Source organism: Prionailurus bengalensis, chromosome B1 (genome assembly GCF_016509475.1).
Source record: "Prionailurus bengalensis isolate Pbe53 chromosome B1, Fcat_Pben_1.1_paternal_pri, whole genome shotgun sequence".
Lineage (NCBI taxonomy): Eukaryota > Metazoa > Chordata > Mammalia > Carnivora > Felidae > Prionailurus > Prionailurus bengalensis.
In genome coordinates, this window is record NC_057344.1 from 204,297,867 (window position 1) to 204,322,609 (window position 24,743).

The following is a 24,743-nucleotide window of genomic DNA, read 5'->3' on the forward strand; positions in this document are numbered from 1 at the left end:
CCCGCGGGGAGCAGAGAAAGCCCCAGAAATTAGAGATGGCAGGGGCTGGAGGGCCCGGGTCGGCTCCTCTCTGCTCAGTGTGGAAAGGCTGAGCTCTGGGAGGCCTGGGGTCCCATTTGGGCTGCACCACGGCAAGTGCCCACGCTCCACAGACTACTGGAGCACAGGGCCAGCACGGGCCCTCCTGGGGCGGGGCCACCACGCAGCCAGCCACCTGCTCCGCTTGGGCACGTCAGCGGCACGCCCGGTGGCCCTCTGCCCACAAGCCTGTCCACGGCATCGCCCTCAAGGCCTGGACAAATCCCCTCCGGGAATTAGCGATTTCATTCTATCCCCTCCTTTAGACAGATACGAAGTCAGCTCAAGACGCCTCCCGTGCCATCTGCCCGGGCTCCACATGAGCTGGCCCTCGCCCCAAGGACCAGCAGACACGCACGCGCTGCGAGCCCAGCAGGAAGACCTAACACAGGTGGGGGCTGCCAACGGCTCCCTGCCTTCTGTATCTCGAGTCTCCTGGCACCACAGCTGGGGAGTCAAAATCTTATTTCCAGTTTAGGTTCTACAACATCCCAAGTGCAAAGGGGCCCTAACGTGGGCAAACACAGACAGACTACGCTTTGTGTATTTGTTCCCTACTACTTTGTGACTGTTGCGCCTCTGACCTGAGGCAGAGAAAGAGAACTAACCAAAGCAGGAGAGTCACAGCACATGACACCGGGCTGGCCTCCCGGGGCACCCAGGCAGCACGGCAGACATACTCAGAAGGTCAGTTCCAGTGAGACGTCCAGCACTCGTCTTGTCTCTGGCTCCATTTCCAGGGCTTTCTCTGGGTGCTGTGTGGACAGCATCACCCACCTCCGGCCCACTCAGCCCGGGCCCGGTCCTTCTCCGTGCCCTCCATTATTGCACGGGCTCCTTGAGGGCCAGTGGACACGAGGGAAGAGGCAGGCACTGTCCTGAAGGAATAGGGGAGCCAGGCCGGAGAGCACAGGGAGTGACAGACCACGGAGGAGGGGGTTCACGGAACAGGGGCAGGAACCCATAGTCAGTGCTGTGTTCCAGGTGCCCGGGATGCAGTGCAGGCTCTGGAATCAGACCACGGCTCCCCCACTTACCCGGCCCTGGCTGCACATCACCCGGGTCTCAGCTTTCTCATTTGCAAAATGGAATCAGGAGCAGCAGCTGCTCAGGGCATCAAAGAGTAAAACCTGAGTGAAGGGCTCAGCAAGGCACGGGCCCGAACAAATGACCAGCAAGCAGGGCTGCTAGGAAGGTTCTCACGGCCTCTGGGGGCAGGGGGTTCGTCAGCAGAGAGGGCGAAGTGGACGGGAGAGCAGAGGAAGTCAGGCGGCTCGTTGGGGCGGGGAGGAGTCAGCAGCAACGCTGGGGTCTGAGCATCTCCCCCGGTGAGGACGGACCAAAGTGGCAAAAAGGAGCCAGAGTAAAGCAGCTATGCCAGGGGACGAGTTCAATTTTTATCCCAAGTGTGACGTGCTGGCAAGACACCAAGTCACACAGCTACGAGGAGGACGGACACGAGAGATCAAGGCAGTCAAGTCCGTGGGGCGACCCAGACTACGTAGACAATGATGAGTCATCTCTGCAGCAATGACCAAGCCAGGTCACAAGGGAGACAGTCCTACTGACAGTGAGGTGGGAGACGGAGACAGAGACAGAGACAGGGAGTGTAAGAGAAACAGAGGAGGAGAGACAGAGATACCAGGAGAGAGAGAAGAGAGACCAAGGACAGGAACCAGGAACAAGAATACCCAAAGGAGAAAAGACTCCTCTTTGCTAAATGGTGTGAGGGAAACTGGATATTCACAGATAAAGAAGAAAGCTGGATCCCCACCTTATGCCACTCACAAAAATGAACTCGAAATCAATTAGACCTAAATGTAGAACCTGAAACCGCAGAACTCCTAGAAGAAAACAGGGGAAAGCTTATTGGCTTGGGTCTTGGCAACAATTTTTTGCACGTGCCGCCTAAACCACAAGCAACAAAATAAAAAATTAAACAGGTGCCGGGGCGTCTGGGTGGCTCAGTCGGTTGAGCGACCGACTTCGGCTCAGGTCACGATCTCGCGGTCCGTGAGTTCGAGCCCCGCGTCGGGCTCTGTGCTGGCAGCTCAGAGCCTGGAGCCTGCTTCAAATTCTGTGTCTCCCTCTCTCTCTGCTCCTCCCTGGCTCATGCTCTGTCTCTCTCTCCTTCAAAAATAAATAAAAAAATTTAAAAAAATAAAAATAAAATAAAAATAAAAATATTTAAAAAGAAATAAGCAGGTGAGACCACACCAAACCGAAAGCTTCTGCACAGCAAACGACCAACAAAATGAAAAGGCAACCTACAGAATTGAAGAAAATATGTGCAAACAACACATCTCGCAAGAGGCCAATGTCCAAAAAATATAAGGGACTAATACAACTCAATAGCAGACAACCGAAGAATCCGATTAATAAGTGGGCAAAAGACCGACACAGGCATTTTTCCCTAGACACACAGATGGCCAACAGGTGCACGAAGAGACGCTCCACGTCCGCCACGGTCAGGGAAACGGCAATCAAACCCACTACGAGCTCGCGCCTCCCCCCTGCTAGGATGGCTACTACCAAAAAGGCAAGCGTTGGCGAGGATGTGGACAAAGGGGAGCCCTCGTGCAAACTGCTGCAGCCGCTGTGGAAAACAGTACAGATGTTCCTCAAGGAACTAAACATAAAATGGCCACACGATCCAGCGATCCCACCTCTGAGCATTTATCTGAAGGAAACAAAACCGCTATCTCGGAGGTACCTGCACCCCCACATTTACTGCAGTGTTACAACACCCAAGACGTGGAAACGACATCAGCATCCGTCAAGAGACGAAGGAGTAAAGAAGATGTGGTATACGTACACAAGGGTCATAAAAAAAGAGACATCCTGTCATCTGTGACAACATGGACGGATCCTGAGGGTGTTATGCTAAATCAAGTAAGTCAGGCTGGGGCCCCCGGGTGGCTCGGTCGGTTGAGCACATGATTCTTGATTTCGGCTCAGGTCACGATCCCAGGGTCATGGGATCAAGCCCTGCGTTAGGCTCCACGCTGAGTGTGGAGACTGCTTGGGATATTCTCTCTCTCGCTCTCTCTGCCCCTCCCCCACTTGTGAGCGCTCTAAAATAAAAACAAATAAAATACAATGAAATAAGTCACAAATAAAGACTAAAACCACATGATCTCACTTACGTGTGGAATCTGAAATACCGAACTCAGATGCCAAGAACAGACTGGTAGCTGCCAGAGGCAGGGGTGAGGGTGGGAGAATTGGGTGAAGAGGGTCAAAAGCACAAATCCCCGTTATTCACTCCAAGCTGTAACGTACCACATGGGGACTCTAGATAACACTGCCGTGTGGTGTACTTAAAAGTCGCTAAGAAAGCACATCTTAGGAAAATAAAGTGTGTAACTGCGTGAAGTGATGGACGGTGCCAGAACTCACCGCAGCCATCACTCCACAGCGTCCTCGCACATCTAGTCAGTACGCTGTACCCTTCAGCAGGCAAGTGTTACGAAGTCACTTCCATCTCGGGAAAGCTGGCGTGGGGGGAGACAGAAACCAGGAACACGTACAATTAAGAGGCTGGAAAGAAAGCGTCATGAAGGAAGGCGGGCGGCGGGGGAATCCGTCCCGCAGACATAGGAGGAGCACACAAGGCCGCTGCGCAGACGCGCTCCTGGTCACACGGCTACAAGTGGAGAAACCAGAGCGAGAAGTGCAGGAAAAACCTCCAGAGACGTTTGCTGTGAAAAGCCGTGAAGTAAGTAGAGAGGGAGGACAGGGGAGGAAGCCACGGAACAAAGAAGGGGTCGGTTTGTATTTTGGTTCTTTTGCTTTTATTTTTTTTTACATTTATTTATTTTTTTGAGAGACACAGAGCACGAGCAGGGGAGGGGCAGAGAGAGAAGGAGACAGAGAACCCGAAGCAGGCTCCAGGCTCCGAGCTGTCCGCACAGAGCCTGACGTGGGGCTCGAACTCCTGAACCGTGAGATCATGGCCTGAGCCGCAATCAGACGCTCAACCGACTGAGCCCCCCAGGCGCCCCAGGGTCGGTCTGTTGTTAGCCAGAGGCGCGGTTCTCAGCGCAGCCACAGGCAAGAAGAGAAGACAACACGCGCGTTACTACACGCTGCACGACGGGGACGGGCAAACGTGCGCGCGAGACTCGGGACACACAAGGGACAGGAGTGAGAGCAGCAGAGGGAAGAGGAGATGGGAGGAAGGGACTGTGGGGCTGTGTCTCTTTGTCCGGAGATGAGCCGACCCGAGGGGAGGGTGGGACACACATGCCCTGGTAAAAGCTCTAGAAAGCCCCCTGGTCTGTCTGGAGCCCTTGGCAGGTGGCCGATGGGGCTGCTGGTCCTGCCGTGATGCCCACCTCTGATGTTTGCCACCTGGGAAATGCCTGGTTTCCGTCTCCGTCAGGTGGCAGCCTGCGCCCCAAGGCCCGTGTCCCCTCCGGGAAGCAGTCCCCCACCGGGGCGAGCAAGCCCCTGTAAAGGGTGGGGGCTGCTAAGAGCTGCACCAGAGAAACACAGGAAAAAGGATGCAGCCCGCTTCCAGCCTAAGGCAGTCTTGTCTACCTTCCCTCTGCGCTTCCTCAGCCAGCAAGGACAGGGTGCTGACCCTCACGAAGGTCAAGGGCCCGGGCTCCGGTCTCCACAGGGAGAAGAGCCGCCAGGGAGCAGGAACAGCGTCCTGCATGGGCACACAGACGAGAACAGCCCTCTGCTGTGTGAGCCACGGAAATGCTGCTTGCTTGTTACAGCAGCTATGGGACCTTCACACGAGAGGAGTGCGAGTACCTGACCCGGGTTAGAAGAGGCCCCGGGTGAGGCCTCCCTCCCCAGTCCCTAGCAGCGACCACTGGCGGAGACAGAGGGAAAGAAGGCCGGGCCCAGGGCACAAGGTCCCGCGTGGCTGGGAGGCAAGGGAAGCCAGGTGGGCCTGAGGACCTGGGAGAAGGGCCAGGGCCTGGGGCCCGGCGACAGTGACAAAGGGCTGAAGGGCACCCTGAGGCAGGAGGGCAGACAGAGGCTGTGCACAGAGCAGAGCCCCCTTGTCCTGTCCTCTCGGAGCTGAAAGAGAGGTCTGTCCGGGAGCACTGCAGGCAGGGCTGGGGCAGGTGGGAGAAGCGGGCTTGGGAGGCAGGGGCTCCGCACTATTGGACTCCGAGCGTGGTGGGAAGTGCCATCAGCAACCCAGACAGCGTGGTGTAAGACAGAGGACAAAGGACCAGAAAAAATGGATGGGTTTTCCCTCTGGGTTTTACCATATGACCTTTCGGAGCCTCAACTCCCTCATCAGTAAAAAGGGGGGTCTCACGGAGCCGCTCTAAGGACTGATGGGGCACCGCCTGTGAAAGGCAGCACCACCCCACCCGCACACACTGCCGTCCCGGCAGTGCGGCCATCCGCAGGCCTGGACACCGGCCCGAGGGAATCTGGATCAACGTCCATCTTGTTACTGCAGGAGGAACCATGTTCTCCCTCTTCCAGTGTTCCTGCATGCAGTGGCACACCGACCCTCCCAGAAGCACCACGAGGGAGCTCTGCCAGCCTTCCTGCCCCGCCCACAAGGAGGGAAGCGAGCACGCGGTGCCCGCCTTCTGCCGGCCCCGGCCCTGCTTCCAGGAGGGTCTATCACCTGCTGCTGCCCTTGGCAGAGTGGGCATCTGGACCAGACTGTGGTGCGGAAGGGCACGCGATGTGGACTTGGAATCCAACACAGTACGCAGTTTGGACTTAACTGTGGCCACAGGCCAGAGGGCTTCAACCCAGCCGCACCAGCAACACAGCGACGTCACTCTCAGCCTGTGCCTTGTGTTCTGCCACCGGCTTCCAACTGGCTCATCTCGGCAGAGAGGACAGGGCGTTAGATACCCCGGTTTGTAGAAAGAGGCCACGTGTATTTCTTGGCCATGTGTTCATGTTGGTTTGAATATGAAACAGGCAAACGATTTTGGGATTCTTATCCCCTTCTCTGAGGGACCGGAGTAAGACAAAACCCGAGGTCAAGGCCATTATTCAGACTAGTTCCCATTTTGAGAAATAACACCTGAAATGGACAGATTTGAAGGTCTCAATTTTTAGTGGTGGAGGGGAACTCACTGCCTTTGTTTAATCAAAGCATAAATAAAAATCACCAACTTTCTATGTGAAGTGCACCTTATTTATATAAACGTGCAAGATTATTTATTTAAACTCCATCTCAAAACCAATGAAATATGGTAATTCTGTCCCCCAGTATCTTTAAAAGAAACGCAAAGTAAAGGAGATGGAGACGGAAATTTATATACACACAGACACCTTATTTGCAAATACTGAACCAACGAAGAGCATCCAAGACAAGGCGGGAAAGTCCACGTGCCTGGCACCGAGTCCCAAGCTCTTCAGTAGAACACGCTGCCCAGCCGCCCCCCCCCACCCCGACACCCTGTCCTGATACAGCAGCCACTAGCCACATGGGGCTGTTCTAACTTAAGTCAATTAAAATTAAAATTAAAAACAGCTCCTTAATCACACCAGCCACATTTCAAGTGCCCAAAAGCCACAAATGGCTGGAGGCAACTGTATCAGTGCAGACGGAATGTTCCCACGATGCAGGAAGCTCTACTGGACGGCCCCGCGGTGGACTGCTGAGAAAAGGAAGAGCGGGAGGGGAGAGCGGGGAGCTGGCATACACCTTGAATGGCACAGAACTCCACGTGGCGAGCAGGACACAGGACGGGTCACTCTTACCCCAAGAGGGTTAGAAAGTAGCATTCGGAGATGAACTGCTGTCCTGGTATCAGACCCAAACCGACCGGTGGCCAAACATCAAAATGACCAACATACTCAAAATAACCTATTCTTCATGTGGCATAATTATTTTCTTGACTTTAAACTCATTACAGTGCGTCAGTGAAGCATAAATCAAAAGATCTTCAAAACAAAAATTCTTTCAACGTTAGTAACGAGGAGGGTTTGAAACTCCAGTCCGCTGGATAATTGAATCCTGGCCATGCCTCTGTCTGAGGGCAACAGCAATTAAATGAAGCAGCCATGAAGACGCCTCCTTCTCCGTGACCCCGGCCCCCGCCTGCCTCCCCAGTGCCGCTCTGACCCTCGCCCCTGCGCTCCCAGCGGTCTTCGGGCCTTAGCCGAACAGAGCCTCTCGGAGACCCCACCCTCCCTCCTCGCACCAGCTTCGCCTACCGCCGCACTACCCGCGTCCCTCCCCAGAAACAGCCAGACTTGTGCTTCTCTGTGTACTGTCCTTCCCACTGCCCTGTGACAGCCACGCCGGCCTAGCTGACCGCCACGCACCCAGAGCGCAGCCTGGCCGGGCGGACTGGGCGCGTCCTTGCCAAATGAAGAAAGGCTGAGAACGACAGCCATCTCTTGCCGTGAGGTATGTACTTGACACGCGTTTTAACTTGTACTAAAGCAGCACGTGCGCGACGTAAAACTCCAGTAACAGAGAGCGGCTCTGACCGTACGAGTGCCCTGCCCCGTCCTCTTCAGGCAACTACTTGTGTCTTCTGTCTCTAGCTCTCACGGTTGCCTCCAATATTCCACTCGACATGCTATATTGCTTGTAGCAGACCGACGACTGTTCGTCCGCGCCTCTGGCCTTCCCGTTAGGAAGTAATCCTTGCTCCCTCTCGATGCACACCGTCCTATCTGTCACCTGCCCACGTTGGCCAGAGCGCCGGGGGCTCACGCGCACTCACAGGACTCGTGCCAGGGCTGAAACCACAGGCGGCCAGGGGGTCTCCTTCCGGCCGCGAGGAAGAAGCCCACCGGATGACAGAGGCAACACAGAAGTCAGAGTCGAAGCGTGAAATACTCAACGAGGCAAGAGAATTAGAATGCCCGAGGTGCCCGTTCCTAAAGACAACAGTGACCCCTGCACTTGCGGGAACTCAAACCAGCAGCTCCTCTTCTGGCCGTGCTGTAGGAAGGGGTCCTGCCCCGGCAACTGAAACTGCCGATGAGCGGAGTCACGCTGAGCAGTGGTTACAGACTCTCTCCTATGAGAGGAGACGTAGGTCACTCATGCTGTCAGTTTAAGTCATTAAGTTTTTAGTTCTATTGCCTCCATGGCCTCTATTTTTTGTTGTGTCAACCGTGTAATTTTTTTAAATGTTTACTTATTTTTGAGAAACAGAGAGAGAGACAGAATGAGTGGGGAAGGGGCAGAGAGAGGAAGAGAGAGAATCCCAAGCAGGTTCCATGCTGCCAGCACAAAGCCCAATGCAGGGCTCGAACTCACAAACCGTGAGATCATGACCTGAGTCTAAACCAAGAGTCAGATGCTCAAATGACTGTGGCACCCAGGCCCCCCTTGTTGTGTGGTAGCGTCCCCTCCCTAAGGAAAGAGAGAACACCTCAAGACAACCTGACTAGACATGTACGTGACAACATCCTTTACGACCTTGTAACATGAGACCAGCTAATCAGACTACATGTTTATGTGTGACCATATATGGAAAACAAAGAAGTAAAAAAAAATATATAAAAAACTACATCACGCGGTGTCCGGGGCTCAGTTCTTTGGATACGAACCCAACTGAGCGGTGCGGCAGGAATAAAGTTCTTCCTGGAAAGAAAAGCCTCGGTGTCACGACTCTCTGTGTGAGGATCCGGCTACATTACTTGGGGGCTCGTCTGGGATTCGGAGATGGTGCTTTTCCACCTCCTTTGCCACCGGGGGTGCGAACCTTGGGGCGCCAGGAGAGGAGCCCTTGCCAGGCGCCAGCGGACCGCTTGATCCACAGCAGACTAGCCCTCCCAGCGCACCCGGGCGAGGACCCCACGTGCACCAACGGAACCCGTGAGGCCCAGGAGCCAGCTCAGGGAGACCGAGGCGGGTTGGAGTCGCCGTGTGACTGTGTGTGGGGACTTGTCTCTCGTTCGTTTCCCGGGTCAATGACTGTGACAATTAGAGCCAACTGTCTCTGGCTATTCTACCTCAGAACGGGGACGGTAAGGAATATTCCCAAGCAGCTGCCAAAACTCCTTTCGTTTCGGGGAAATTCCCCGTCTTCTCCGGACGGACATGCACTGCCTAATCCCGCTGGTGGAGAACAAAACAAAAGAAACCTAGAGTCTGTCCCTGTCTGAGCTGACAAGAATTCTCTTTCTCTGCCTTCTGCTGGCACCTCCTCTCTTCTGCCCCCCGCCCCCCGACCGCCCCACCTGGGGGTCGGCCTGCAGAACTGGCTGCTTGAGCATCATCAGCCTCTGCTCCCACGCTGGAGGTCGGGAGCGGAAGACCACCGAAGCCAGAGCTCCCCACTGGTGCCCCAGGCAAAAACAGACAGTGGGGAACAAATTGATTAACTCTTAAATGGACACAGATGGAACATATTTGGCATTTAAATGGATTTAAGTTTGTTGGTTTAAAACAGACATATCTCTAGAGTTATCAGCATTAAATATATAAAACTTTTTTCTTCCTGAGGTTTTCTAAAGGTCAAATAATCGGCCATCTCTGTTGCAATTTGTCAGCAAAAAGGTGACTTAAGATGATGGTTAATTTTGTCTGTCTCAAAGTTTTCATGGGTAAATGTTAAGATAGCTTTCAAAGTCTTTGGTAACCTAAAACGTTAAAGTTTTGCTTCCATGATAAATTAAGATTAAATTAATTACATATCTCACGAGATAAGAGGCTAAAGCACTAATGACTAGATGTAGGTTTGTGCTTCTGACTTGCTGCAGAGAAACTAAGGACATTTGGATCTGTGGGAAAACATCCTTTATGCTTAGTGGATTCCTAAGTTTGCCATCTAAAAAATTCTGATATAACAAGAGCTCACAACTGATTACTAGTTTTCACTGGAGACTAAGGTTTCTAAGAGTTAAAAATCTGCTAAATGTAGTTAAAACTGATAAAAATAAGACAAGCCAACTCTGTATGTGAAAAAGTAGGAGATACAGGGGCGCCTGGGTGGCTCAGTCAGTTGAGCATCTGACTTCGGCTCAGGTCATGATCTCACAGTCCGGGGGTTCGAGCTCCGTGTCGGGCTCTGTGCTGAAAGCTTAGAGCCCGGAGCCTGCTTCAGATTCTGCGTCTCCCTCTCTCTGACCCTCCCCCATTCATGCTCTTTCTCTGTCTCAAAAATAAATAAATATTTAAAAAATTTAAAAAAAAAAGTAGGAGATATAAAAAAAGTTATAAAAAATAAAAAAAATATTTTTGTTACAGGTAAGAGAAAGTAATTTTGTCCTAAATGAGACTGGTTATTTGGAGAGAAATGGCTAGGGACAAAACGTAATACGAAGAAAAGTCGTAGAAGGTTTGTGAAGGGAAATCTTTAAAAAGAAATTTTATGTGTGGCCAAGACGGACTGAGGCTGAAGTAAAAGGATCTTAAAAGTACGCTGGGTTAAGATTAAAATTCCTCCTTCTTTGACCCAGAAGCTGAGAAGGTGATGGCAGTACCCTCAGTGCCGGCCTCCAAATCCTCCCCATGTGTGCTGGTCCTGTTCAGCAGAGGACTGGCTGCCTCTGCCGTAGGAGGGAGGGAGGCTGTATGGAGCGCTTTCACTAAGATGCATGGGAGCTGTTTTACTACACCTGGCCACTGTATGCCAGAGAGGGGTGCCCCCATAGCTGAAACCCTTTTATGTGGGTATTGTTGAGAAAGGCAGGGAAATAGGCCTTGACTGTGGCCCTTTAGCCCCCTGCCTCAACAGCCAATAATCAATATGTAAGTTACCGCTGGGCCAAAATAAAATTAGCGCATCCTACGAGAACCATGAAACGTCTCGCTGGGTCACAGTCCCTACCCCCACGGTCCTGCAGGCGGGAAACGGAGGGGTAAGGAAAACAGGAAAGACCAGGCCAGCTCTCAGACCTGGGGTCAAGCATGGGTCAAGAATGACTACTCCCGGCACCTCGCAAGATTGACAGGGCTTCTGGCTGCCAGTCGCACAGCCAGCCAAAACATGGGGCCAGGAGATGAGGTTTCTCTGGCCAGCTGTAGCAAATTGAGATGAGGGACAACCTTCTTCCTCTTTCCTATAGGTGGGTAATTCCCCAACCAAGGCATTACTAAGCAACGTGAGGTGGATCCTAGTTTACTGGCAACCCTTTCTAAGGTCCAGCAATCAGGAGGGGACACAATTGAGGGCCCCTTACCTGTATCCCAAACAGACCTAGACAAGGAGGGAGGGAAGTCTCCCACCTCAACCTCCTCCTCCTCCTCCTCGGGTCCTCAATTTCTTTATATATGTATATAAAAAAATACAATTCTGCTCCCTGCTACCCACCTTATCCAGGACCTCCCCGTAATGTAACAGCCATGTTTCCCCTACAAAGAGCTAGAATGCCAGAAGAAAAAAACCTTTACATCACAAGGTTTAAGACAGATAAAAGGATATCCAGGTAAATTTTCTGATCGGATAAGCACATAAAGACTTTTCAAAATATTACGTATGTTTTTGAGTTGACCTAGAAAGATATAATGCTTTTGTTAAATCAGACCCTCAATGAGACAGATGTTTTGAAAAAAAATTAAGGAAATCTAAGATTTAGCCCTTAAATTATGCTAAAATTAGCCAGTATTTTGCAAACACAAAATGAGAGCCCGATGGCCTTCTTGGAGAGGTTGAGGGAGGCTCTCACTAAATATATGGCTATCTCCCCTGACACCTGTAAGGCTGAGATGATTTTATTTTTTTTTTTTAACGTTTTTTATATTTATTTTTGGGACAGAGAGAGACAGAGCATGAACGGGGGAGGGGCAGAGAGAGAGGGAGACACAGAATCGGAAGCAGGCTCCAGGCTCCGAGCCATCATCCCAGAGCCCGACGCGGGGTTCGAACTCCCGGACCGCGAGATCGTGACCTGGCTGAAGTCGGACGCTCAACCGACTGCGCCACCCAGGCGCCCCAAGGCTGAGATGATTTTAAAGGACAAATTTGTCACTCAATCAGCCCTAGATATTCAGAAAAAATGCAAAAATTGGCTGTTGGCCTTGAAGGGACCCTGGAGGAGCTCTTACAAGCTGCCAAGCAGATATATTACAACCAAGATCAAGAGAAAAATAAGAATAAAAAACAAAACAAGACAAACAAACAAAAACAGAAAAGGAGGCTTAAAAAAAAAAACTCTGAGGCCTTAGTTGTGGCCTTATGTACTATGTCAGACCGGACATCCCAAGGTCCTGGTACCAAGTGCCATTTACATGGCCATTTGGAGCACTAACATGAGAACGTCCTCCGAGGGGACAACCAAAATGAAAATCCCATAAGCCACGCCCCTTATGTGGAGACAACCACTGGAAATCTGAATGCCCTCGGGACCTCTCTCTGTGAGGGCTCAGATAACCAATGTCCCTGCGAGGGACTGACCGGGGCCTGGGGATCTTCATGGTGGCTCCCCAAAACCAACTGTCCATCAGAAACCCAGAGCCTCAGGTAACTCTAAATATAGAAAGAAAACTGTTTGATTTCCTTCTTCACACCAGGGCTACCTTTTCTGTCGTCCTTTCCACTTCAGGGCAACCATCCAAACACAGGATGACAATTAGAGGCTTCTCCAGAAAACTTCTAACTAAATTTTTCTCTCAGTCCCTGGGGAGTATATGGGGAAACTTGATTTTTTTCTCATTCTTTCCTGATAACGCCAGAGAGCCTTGCTCCCTTGCTAGAAAGAGACATTATAACTAAATTAGAGACTATGGTGCTACCAACTCCAGGACAGATAAACAATTAGGTGAGTTTTGGAAATTACTGGATATTGTAGGTTGTAGATAGCAGGGTTCAGGAGAACAGTTTGCCGGCTATATCAATGAATAAGGGAGGCTCAATCCCACCTACTCCCCCCTCCAAAAAAACTGGGGTCTGACTCCTAGACACTCTCTCCGGCCCTTGGGATGGTTACAAACAGAGCAGGGCAATCACTATTACCAAGCTCACCGAGCTAAAAGATGATTAAAACACAGCATCAGGCCTTTCATTTAGGGAGGGACAAAACTTATCAAATGGCCCAAAGGATGTTTACTGAAAAAAATCTGTCAAGGACAGTTCTGTCAGGCCTTTCATTTAGGGAGGGACAAAACTTATCAAATGGCCCAAAGGATGTTTACTGAAAAAAATCTGTCAAGGACAGTTCTGCAAATGGTATCAGCCTGTGAAGTGTGGCTTAGAAACAATCCTTTCAACCACAAACTTGCTCTCCCAGGCAGTCAAGGAACTGGAGGCCATCCAGCAAAGACTAACAATTAGGTTTCATTCCTATGCCAAGGTCAAAGCAATTCCAACATCTGTTGGTACGGATTGATACTTTTACTAATTGAGTAAAGACTTTCTTCTGCCAGACAAAAAAGACACAAAAAGTAATAAAAGTTCTGTCTTATAGAGTAATACCCAGGTTTGGCTTGCCTAAACTTTTGCAAATTAATAATGGTAAATGGCTGCTTTGACTCTTTCTTTGGTAGAACTCCTGGCTCTTGAAAAAGTTTTATACCTCAAAATAAAGCAGACTGTCTGCTTATACTCAGCAAAACTTTAAATAAGTCCTCACAAGCATTAGATGCTTAAAAAAAATTTTTTTTAAATTAAATTAGGACCAAACTCTTGGAAATAGAGCCACCACTGATTACTTTCACTGCGCTCCTGCTTCTCTATCACCTAGGTTATGAACGATTCCCCGACATAAGTTGTTTACAAAGTCAGGGTCTCTCCTAGATTGTTTGACAGGTTTGAAAACTGTAGACGTTATCTTAAGATGCCACCTTGTTGGTCAGTATAATCTTTACCCTGGGTTTTCCTCCTTGTGTCTGCTAATGTTTATGCCGCCTCATGCCTGCCAGCCTTCCTGTAAAACCATGCTGTGGGCCACTGAACTGACCCTTGGGTAGACTCTCACTGCTGTACCCCTACACTGTCCCTTATCAGCTTGAAGAAGCCAGAGTGGTCACCGACCCTGCTCTCTAACAGCAGTTACAGGCCCTGTTCCAGCGCTGAAATAAATAGGGAGATAAATAGGGAAATGTGGACCATTGGCTCTACCCTAACCACCTTACACCATCGGGTCAGGGAGCGATTACCTGTGAGTCTGACCGCAGACGCTCACCCCTTTAAGCCAGGAGATGCAATATGGATAAAGGAGTGGAATGTCCAACCCCTAAAATCCCTCTGGAGGGTCCCGTTCACTGTCACTGTGTCCACCCCTACTGCAGTAAAGGTAGCTGACGTGGGTCCCTGGATTCACTACAGCAGAGTGAAGCCAGCATCTCGAAACTGGGAATGCATTCCTGATCCATCAGCGCTATGCAAGCTGACCATACGGAAGAAGCAGTCTGCAACTCCAGAGCCTCCGGGAGACTGCAGCCACTTTAGCCACTCCAGAAGCTGACTGATCTACGCACGGCAGAAGCTTGAGGAATCGACGGTCCGATGAAACAAGACTGTCCTTACTTTCTGTATGTTTCCTTGCTGTGAGGCACCGTCACGCCTTGTTTCTCACTGTTACTGTGATTCCTGCTCTACTCTTTGCCACGGAATCGGCTGAGTATGCCCCAGCCGGCTGGAAATGTGGTGAGAGGTTCCTGTTAACACTCACCTTCCTTTTGTGGCTAGGGTACCAACACGGGAAAACAATGGTGATAAGAGACTAGAAAATTAGATCCCCACAAACCTTATAGTAAAACAAAATATCCCAGTCCTACTATCGGGGTTTGGCTTCTCAAAAGCTCAATTATGGGAGAAAAACTGTCTTGCCCAGTGGGAAAAAAGTTCATCGTCATCTCTGTTAAAAACTTAACATGCCCAGGCCAAAGATTTTACAATTCAGCTGCCCAAAAAACTCAATGGTGGGGGACCCCAGATCACCTCGAACCAGATCCCCACCCCTTATCTAACTTCTCTCATCTCCGAGAGGCCTGAGACAACGTCAAAACAGCCATCGAATGGCGGGTCCAGGGGGACTACACTAGATACGTGGAAGGACAGCCTACATAGTACTTCCCGCAGTCTGGTCAGGGTCATGTGTGCTGGAAAGTCTTCGTCCATCTTTCTTCCTGCTCCCACTTACCAGAGGGAGACATCAGGGAGTCCAAGTGCGTGGCGACAGGGAAACAAAGGAAGCAGCATGCCTTACACCTTGACGACCAAAAAATGATGGCCTCCTGAGCCTGTAATCCAATATCATGGCCCTGCCACCTGGGCAGAAGATGCGTCCTGGGGCTACCACGCTCCCATTTACATGCTAAACCGCATAGTCAGACTACAAGCAGTTAACCAATAAAACTGCCAGAGCTCTAAACTTACTTGCCGAACAAGAAACCAAAATGTGCCATGCTATCAAAATCGCTTGGTCTTAGATTACCTACTTCCTTCTGAGAAAAAAGTTTGTAAAACGTTTAACCTAAGCAACTGCCGCCTACACGTAGATAATGAGAAAAAAGTCATAAAAGAAATCACAAGTCAAATAAAAAGGATTGCTCATGTCCCTGCCCAGACCTGGAACGGTTAAAACCCCAGGGAGTTATCTGGAGAATGGTTTTCAACTTTCAGGGGATTCAGAACTCTCATAGACATTCTCCTCCTAATTCTGAGAGGTTGCTTAAGCCTACCCTGCTTAGCTCCCCTGGTTGTACGGTCTGCCTCCAGTCTCATTCAGGCCATAATTCAAAAAAAAAAAAAAAAGACGGCCACTCGCATAACGATGTTATGAAAATATAAACCTCCAAACCAAGATGATGCTCTTTGACCCAAAATAGAGGGATCCAAGCACCAAAGGGCGGAATATGGTAGGGCCCCTCCCTAAAGAAAGAAAAAAGACCTCAGGCAACCTGACCATACGCCTACGTGACCAACATCCCTCACGACCTTGTAACATGAGACTGCTTAATCAGACCACATGTTTATGCGTTACCACATATGGGAGACAAAGAAGTAAAAAATATATAAAAAACTATGCCACATGGCATTCGGGACTCAATTCTTTGGGCACAAACTCAACTGAGCGGTGCCAGCAGGAATAAAGTTGCTTCCTGAAAAAAAAAAAAAAAAGCCTCACTGTCACGACTCTGTGAGAATCCTGCTACAGTTGGGTCAACTTTAGACATGACAATAGAACCCCAACAATGTGAGAGGAGATTAGTGACCCTTCCATCCCTCCACCTCGTCCTTCCACTCCCAAATTAAGTTAGTTTCCCTTTTATTTTTCTCAGAAATAAAAACATTTTCATTCTGTTCTGAAACTACAGTTAAGTAAGTTTTCAATGTTTTACTCATACTATAAAACTGAAAACTGAGGAAACCAATTTGACAATAAATTTCACATTAAAAAAAAAAAACAACCTGAAAACTGAAACAGCATTTGTATTATGATTGATTATAGTTCCCAACAAAGCCAAGAAACCTAAAAGGATGGCATTTCTTTTTATAGGTCCTTGGTCATGTTACTTATGTTTCCTAGAGATTACAATTGCCTCTTGTTTTTCCTACTAAGAGAAAAAAGATATGGCGGTACCCTGTAACTCAAGTGTTCCAGCTTCCCACTCATTCAATCTAAATCAAGGCATTCTTCCTGAAAACACCCATTTTCTCTTGGAGCACGCTGACCGTCCTACTATGGATCGGCTGCTTCCTATGCAAACTGCATGGCTGCCATCTTGTGACTTCTCTCTTGGGGTCATTGTCCTTTTTACTTCACTATCGTATGTAAAGGTACAAAAAGATCTCGGGCCTCCAAATTTTTAAAAGAGGAGGAAGCCCTCTGGTTTATTTTTTTCACCAACCAAACATCTTCCAGTGCACAGTGAGCAGGGCAGAGCTTGCACCGGGCAGCCGAGTTCCTGCCCCCGAGAGTGCCCGGCGCAGGACAGGGACCGCACAGATGCTCTACGAAGGTCGGTCTGAGGCACCTACCAGACTTGAAGATGTGGATGAGACACATCAGCAGAGTGCCCAGTTCTTGGCAGTAGAAAGTATGTTGCTGTTCACTCATTTCCACTTTGAGCTGCTTTGTAACAATATCCTCCAAAAGAATGCCAACTAGTTGTAGTAGAAATCTTCAAAGAAAGGGGAAAATGTGATGGCGAATTAGGTGACTGTTACAGAGCACTTATGTGACATACAGTAGACACGGGGGGAGTAAAGACAGAAGTGAAGTGAACAAAGTGTAACATTTAGTACCATCCCTTTGGATGGTACTCCCTCTCTGCACATCACCTTCCTCATTTATGAGATGGCAGGACACATATATAACTTCAGGGCTGTTAGGATAAAATGACATGCAGTGTTTCTTTAAAGCTCTGCAAACCAGAAAGTATCGCAGAAATAGAAGCCGGCAACCTGCTGTAGGAATTTAATGTTTCATCCATTTTAGCCACCTGCTTAAACGTAGCAGAGGGAGCCACAGGCCACCTGGTTGAACTTGCAACCAAGAGGGTGTCAAGCAGGTTTACTGGATTTACCTCCACAAACGCACAGGCATCTCCGCCGACGACCAGTGAAGGGGCAGCTAAATGGACGTTACGAGGACCTGCCTAGAAGGAGCACGTCAGCACAAACCACGCTCACTGGACATCTTGCCAGCTCTACCTTACTGAGCACCCGGAATCCAGAAGAAGCGGACACACGCTTATCTAGATGACATGCGTTACTGGCCCTGACTTGTGATCACTGCCCTCAAGGAGGTTCCAAATAATCAGCGAGGGTAGACACGATGCCACGAGTACAACAAGGGGAGTCCGTGGGAACGGTCACGCTGCCAGGAAGGAGGATTTTATGACTGTGTTTAGAATGGCCAACACACGTGAGAATAAAAAGGGGACTGACTTTTAGTGGGTCTTCTTAGCTTTTTAAATTCTCCTCAGGCAACACCGCCCTCACTGCCAGCACAGGGGGCAGGCGGGCCCTCAGTGCCCACCGCCATGGTGAGCCACACAGTGTGGTCTTTAACGAGGACATGAGACGGGACGTGACCGAGATGCAGGAGAGACGTGGGCCCAGGGCCACAGATGAGGCACAAGGGCCAGAGCAGGCACACCCACACAGACCTCTTTACCCCACTCGCAGCGCGGAAGCGAGGCCGGGAGTGACCGAAGACTTATGGATGGGCCGTAGGCCGCGGGCTGGTTAAAGGCACAGACAGAGAGCATACCTTGAAAATGTTTCTTCCGGCAAGCTCTTCATTTGTCTCCCTTCACTGTGTTCTTCCGGTGTCGAAGTACTGTCCCCCTCTCTTAGCCTATTAATTATCGGACAGGAGATTAAATATGGAGAGAAAGAGAGCTCCTGAATCCGAGAAAGAACAATGTCTTCAGTTGACTGCGAGATGAGAACCCTCAAAATGGCTAGGATTCCTGATATCCACAGCTGAACAGTGCTCACAGGTGCCTAAAAGAAAGAAAATAAGTTGTAAAGGAAAAAGAAAATTAAATTTTTCCTAATTGCCAGTTTCATGAATGAAAATCACCCGTTTACCATTCTATCAGTAAAGCTAATAAATTATCATTCGTTCAAAAGTGCGGTCCCAGATAAGAGCATCAACACCATCTGGGAACCTGTTTAAAATGCAAATTCTTGGCCCCGCCACGGCCCCCCAGGGCCCGCAGGCAGCTGACGAACCACCGTGCCACACGGCGACGAATGAATCTAAGACGCCGTCACGACTCGGGCTACTCACCATTGTGTCTGGAGTGACGAACATACTCCGTAAAAGCATGTCCACGGGACGGAGGGAGGAAGGGGCCAGAATCTCAAATAAAGTATTTAACACGCCGAGGGCTTCGTGAGAATCAATGTGCATCTGTTGCAATCAAACATCACAAAAGTTTTCCCGTAAGCCAACAAAAATGTTAACATTTCTACTTCAAGTTAGGTACCTCCAGGTCAAATGCCCTTACCACCCCTGCACTTACATACGTCCTCACGTTAGACGTGAAGCAAGCAAACAGCTTTTAGGACGCTGCAGCTGCTGAAGTTTTTTCACAAGGGCAACCTTTTCATTGAGATCTTTATTACATAAACAACGTACATTTTCTGTAAACATTCAAAGATTTAAAAGTATGGAAAAGCCAGCTGGAACTGCACCACTCTGGGACAATCCCCGCCCGCGTTCTGGGACGAGCCTCCAGTGCGGCTCTCTGTGCACACGTCATTTAGCGACGTGGGGTGTCACACGCGCTCCCTTTCCTGCTTTGCTTTACCTGCACCTCATCCCTACTCGGCCAGCTGTAACGAACTTTAACAAGCTGGTGTACAGTTAACTTTTGAACAACACAGGGGTCAAACGCACCCACCCCCAACACTGTTGAAAATCCGTGTGTAACTTCCGACTCCCCCCAAACTTAACTACTAACAGCCTGGCTGCTGACCAGAAGGCTGGCCAATAACAAAAACAGTTGAGTGGCACGTACTGTATACACGTATTATATGTGGTATTCTCACAATACAGTAAGATAAAGACGACAAAATGTTATTAAGAAAACCACAAGGAAGACGAAACACATCTACAGTATTGTCCTGTATTTAGAGAAACACATCCTCGTGGAGGTGGACCTGTGCAGCTCAAATCCGTGCTGTCCAGGGGTCAACTGTACGTACTGCTCTTTAACTTCCCCCATGTTCCTACGATCACGTATCCACACACACCTAGAGATATTTAAGTTGTTCTGAAAAATCATGTTATAAATGTCTCTGCTTTTTTCTCTTAAAATCTTAACGGAAAACTCCCGAGGCAACAGGTTTTAAAATCTAACATTTTTAACGGATGCAAAATATTCCAAGCTAAGGTTCTACCAAAACGTGTTCAACCGCTGCCTTCCTAATGCTCATCACTAAGAGCGTGTCCAGACCCAGTAAACATGGCTGCAGACACGCACTGTTCTCACATGCCCCCCCCAACCCCCCCCCCACCCCACCCCCCCCTGCCCAGGTAAGGAGACCATCCTGAGAGCTTCTGCAACCCCCATTCCTTCCACCAGGCCTGCACCTGCCGCCAGCTCCTTCTCTTCTGGGTCCTCAGGAGGAGTGCGCCGGGCCCACACCAGGCGACCCCAGTGTGCCCTGTGAGGGGCACTCCCCCTCCGCTTTCACCCCCCAGTGAGGCCCAGGCCCAGGCCCTGACCCCACATCTATTCCTTCGCAGTCTCTTCCCCATGCCTCTCCACCAACACCCCTGAGCCATGCTTCTGCGCCCTCCACCCCCGCCAACTGCTCCCCGATGGCTTCCAGCCTGCCAAATGCAGGGTCAGCTCCCAGCTCATTTGCTGGGCCTATGAGCAGCCCAAAGCTGACCCCTCTCTTCTCCACAAAATGCCTTCCTTCCTTCCTTGGTTTTAACAATGCTACCCCCCACCCCGCCCACGCTTCCTTCCCCACCTCCTCCACGGACTCGTCCTCACCTCTCTGGCCCCTAAGCTCAGAGCTTGGCCTTCTCCTCCCCATCTGCACGGATCCCATGGTGATCTCTTCCCATCCCGACGTTCACCTCCTGGCCAGTTCCGTCTGGACAGCTGCACACTCGGACGCCCAAATGCCTACCTCAGCCTCCCCCGGTGCCTCTCGGGTATGCCGGCTGCACACACCCAGACCAGGATCTCCTCTCCTCCTCACCTCCCCGACGTGCCTCCCTCCTCACATCGACACAGAAGCCGCAAAGCTTACTGCTTCTGCTTGCACCCTGTGTCCAGCAGGTGGCTACTGCTCGCCACGCCATTCGCCCCCCTGGTGCACGCCACCTCCGTGCCTTAGGCAGGTCCCCCTGCTCTGCCCTCACGCCCGTCCTGAGGCTGCCTCAGCTCTCAAATCGTACCAGGCCACTTGTTTGTACCAAACCCTCTACGGGCCTCCCCAAGCCCCCCACGCTGGCCGGAGAGGCCCACCCAACCCCCAGACCCTTGCTGCCTTCCCTGCTCCGCACGCACACTCTGTTCCACCCGTATGGTCTCTCCACGTTCTTTGAACCTACTGGGCAGGCTCCCACCTCAGGGTCTTCACTGATGATGAGCCTAAAAAGCTCTAACCGGGTCAAGTTTATACAAACTTAGCAACGCAGCCCCGCCCTGACACACCCACCTCTCCTCGGCTTTCCCTACAGTCCCTGCTGTCATCTGGTTTTACGCATGACTAATCTACTTCCTGATGTCTGTCACCTCCATCTCCAGCCAATAACACTGTCACTCCAAGAGGGCAGGCTTTTCACGGGCGCGGCTAACGTCTACGTCTGTCGTGGGACCGAGGGACGCCCTGCACGACTTCCGCAGGGAAGGTGCACCTGTGCTCAGCCACCAGGCGGGCGCTCAGCAGTGTCTCACGGACGTGCTCGCAAGCGGTTCCTCCACCTTCCTTAGATCGTGCACATGGCGAGTAAGAGACTGGAAGGAAGTTTCTGGAGTGCTATTCTAAAAATATAGATCCACAGGCAAGGAATCCAGGACCACGTTAAAACACCCAATTCATTAAAACTGCCATCAGTCAGCGCCATCGGAAGCCAAGACTCCCTCCCTCTGACTGGCTTCAGCATGCCAGGATGACAGGCCCACTAGGAAACGAGAATGGGGCCAAAGCTCTGAAGACTGTAACTACTGCCACAGCGTGTCTACACATTTGCACCAACCGCCAGGAGCCAGGAACACCGCACGTTACCCGGACTACCTGCTTCCTTGGCGGAGACAGTCAAGATGAACAAACAGGTATCTGCTGACTGCATCCAGAGCGCTGAAGACCAGAGCTCTGCTGACAGCCGCCGTCTCCTGGAGGGCATCAGCACACTCCCCTGCCGCCCCCGGACACACCCCAGCACCCCGTTTACAAAGGGCGCAGGGCATCCCGCCCTCTGATGCCTGGTGGCAGCCATGGCTCAGAAGCTGTGGGACGGGCGGCCTCCATCCTGTACAGCACAGCCAGATCATCTTTCCACTTCCATCGTGGAAATAACTGACCGCATCGTTTGATCACAGAAATTCTGCTTAAACGATGGACCACTGCTAAACTGTTTTATGAGCGATAAGGAAAACCAAACACTTGAAGGTCAGTGAGCAGAATGAGGGAGGCAGCACCACCGGACAGGACAGGACACGGCTCTGGAGTCAGACCGGCACAGCCCGGCCCTGGGCACGCTCCAGCTGTGCACCCCTGGGTGGGCTAGATAACAGCTCTGAGCCTCAGGTTGCACTCTTGTGAAGCAGGAGACAAAGGCAACCTGAGGTGGTCACTGAGAATCAACGAAAATCCCTGCCCTGAGACCGGCACTGATAAGGATCGCAAGCCGGACGCGTTTTGATGCAATGAAATGCCAGTCACCAGCGCTGCCACTTACAAACGTGTCACAATGACTCCACAGCAGTGACGCGGACGGGGCACAAACCTGCTGCTTGGCCAACATCGGGAGGATGACGTCGGCGATCTGCCGGGACAGCCGCTTCCACTTGTCCTCGCTCTCCTTGTGGCATTGCTGCAGGACCAGGATGAACATCTCCAGCACCTGCGGGGTGCAGGCGGGTCAGACTCCAGGGTGCAAAGACACGTGAGGCCCAGGGAGGGCCTGCTGCCCCCGACGCGGCCCCGGCCCGGGGACACACGACACGAGGGACACCGAAAGAAAGCGCAAGGGGCACAGCTCAGCTGCACGCTCGCTGGAGTCACCCGCCATCGCGGTACTCCTGTGCTTCTACGGAACTTACAAGGCTTCACCACCAGAGAAAAGGCACAAAAAGAAAATAAAATTTATATAAACTTTTGGAGAAACGCAAACACAGCCTTGATTAAGCTTTTCTACAGATGCTTCGTGACTTTTGTGTCCATTAATTTCAACTTGGTGCTCTTTTTTTTTTTTTAATGTTTATTTATTTTTGAGACAGAGAGAGACAGAGCATGAACGGGGGAGGGGCAGAGAGAGAGGGAGACACAGAATCGGAAACGGGCTCCAGGCTCCGAGCTGTCAGCACAGAGCCCGACGCGGGGCTCGAACTCACGGACCATGAGATCGTGACCTGAGCCGAAGTCAGACGCTCAACCGACTGAGCCTCCCAGGCGCCCCGACTCGGTGCTCTTTAGAAAGGGAATCTCCTACCAAGTAGTACTTACCTTCAGAAGAGTTATCCACATCGTAACTGGTCGAGCACCAGTTCTGAGCAGAGACATCTAAAAGCCTGTTTTTGTAAATACAGTTTTATCGGCACACAGCCGCACACGTCATGACCGCACCGGCCGGGACATCGTCCACAGCAGCTGAAGTGAGGTGTTTCAGTCTACAACACTGAAAATACCTGCCACCTGCTTGTTTATAGAAAACACCGGTCACCCTGGTCTACACAAGCGCCATAAAGAGAGATGCGCCCACTGAGGCCCACTCTCCATAGAGCCGGCCCTGACCACCCCTCCACAGCTGCCTCTCCACTCAAGGGGCCTGGCAGCCCTTCTCCCCCAAGAGGGAAGTGTGCACCCCGTGTGGACTCTCCTCAGCAAGGCTACCCGACCCTCTGTCCCCTTAAAAGGCGGAAAAGCTCCCTGAGCACGTGTGGCTGACAGGCCACTCTCTAGGCCTCCCTCCAACCCATCGTGCTTGGTGCTCTACATGGTAATCACGGGATTTCAGTCAACATTACAAAGAGTCACCGAGATGAGAATGCACGGAAGAAAGTGCTTCCGTGAGAGAAGCTTATGGCTTTCAGATTCAAAGACCAACAGCCTGACCAAAATTCTGAAGGCCAGGCAAGCTAAGAGCAGGGTCACGGGAGAGGCCAGACCTCTGCACTCAGGCCGCCCCGAACGGCCTGAAATTCCTGCTCCACCTTAAGGAAAACTAAACCACAACCAGCACAGAGGAAAAGACCCTGGCCTTGCCCACATCGACACGTGGTAAAGAGATGTACAAATGAAGTCTTTACATTATTTCAGATGCGATATTTTTAAAATCATTTTTTAGAATTCTATCATTTCGGTCAATGTCAGGTAACTGATTCTTGGTCATTTTGGAAAACAGGGTTTGCAACATATTTACTCCCTTGAATGACCCCGTGACTGTCAGCCAGGTGGCAGGTGACCTCCCCAAGGGGCTGTACGGCTTTGAATACCAAGTCCCAGCAAGCCCTCTCTGGCCTCTCCCAGCCCCAGAGCCCAGGGTGGCACGAAGGAGCACCCACTAACTGGCGGACAGTGGGCCACGGGACATTTCCTGCTGCGTCTGCAGTGCCAGCGAGTGCCCCCCCCCCCCCTTACCTGATGGTACTGGATGAGTCTCAGCAGCATGGACACCACCACTTCTTTCTGGGTTTCGAGCTCTTTTCCTGCATCAGCTTTATTGGCTCCTCTCAGTACAAACAGGTCATGGACTATCGGCTGTAGAGCCGGTATGGCTGTGGGCACAGAAAGGCAGGCTCAGGAGGCATCGCGCGACGTTCACACTTGCACACAGAGCTCGGCACCTCCCAAACGTGTCCAAGACACAAGAAAACCCTAGGGGCGCCTGGGTGGCTCAGTCAGTTAAGCATCCGACTTCGGCTCGGGTCGGGACCTCATGATTCACGGGTTCAAGCCCTGCGTCAAGCTTGGTGCCGACGGCTCGGAGCCTGGGGCCCGCTTCGGACTCTGTGTCTCCCTCTCTCTCTGCCCCTCCCCTGCTTGTGCTCTGTCTCCTTCTCCCTCAAAAATAAATAAAACATTAATAACTTTTTTCAATTCAATAAATAAAGAAAACCCTAATCCATACGTGGCTTATGATAAAGGATAAATTCAGCTTATCAGCGAGGGCTATGAATT

General features: G+C 51.0%; 1 protein-coding gene across 1 annotated transcript in view; it reads right to left on the reverse strand.

Moving 5' to 3' along the window:
* HTT (huntingtin) overlaps positions 1 to 24,743 on the reverse strand; it is a 149,621-nt gene that overhangs the window by 41,653 nt on the left and 83,225 nt on the right. Inside the window, exons 36-40 of the mRNA XM_043573106.1 lie at positions 24,204 to 24,340; positions 22,351 to 22,467; positions 18,667 to 18,789; positions 18,142 to 18,377; positions 16,905 to 17,047 (exon numbers count right to left, since the gene is read on the reverse strand). Coding sequence (XP_043429041.1) covers positions 16,905 to 17,047; positions 18,142 to 18,377; positions 18,667 to 18,789; positions 22,351 to 22,467; positions 24,204 to 24,340 — 756 coding nt within the window. The remainder of the gene's footprint in view (positions 1 to 16,904; positions 17,048 to 18,141; positions 18,378 to 18,666; positions 18,790 to 22,350; positions 22,468 to 24,203; positions 24,341 to 24,743) is intronic.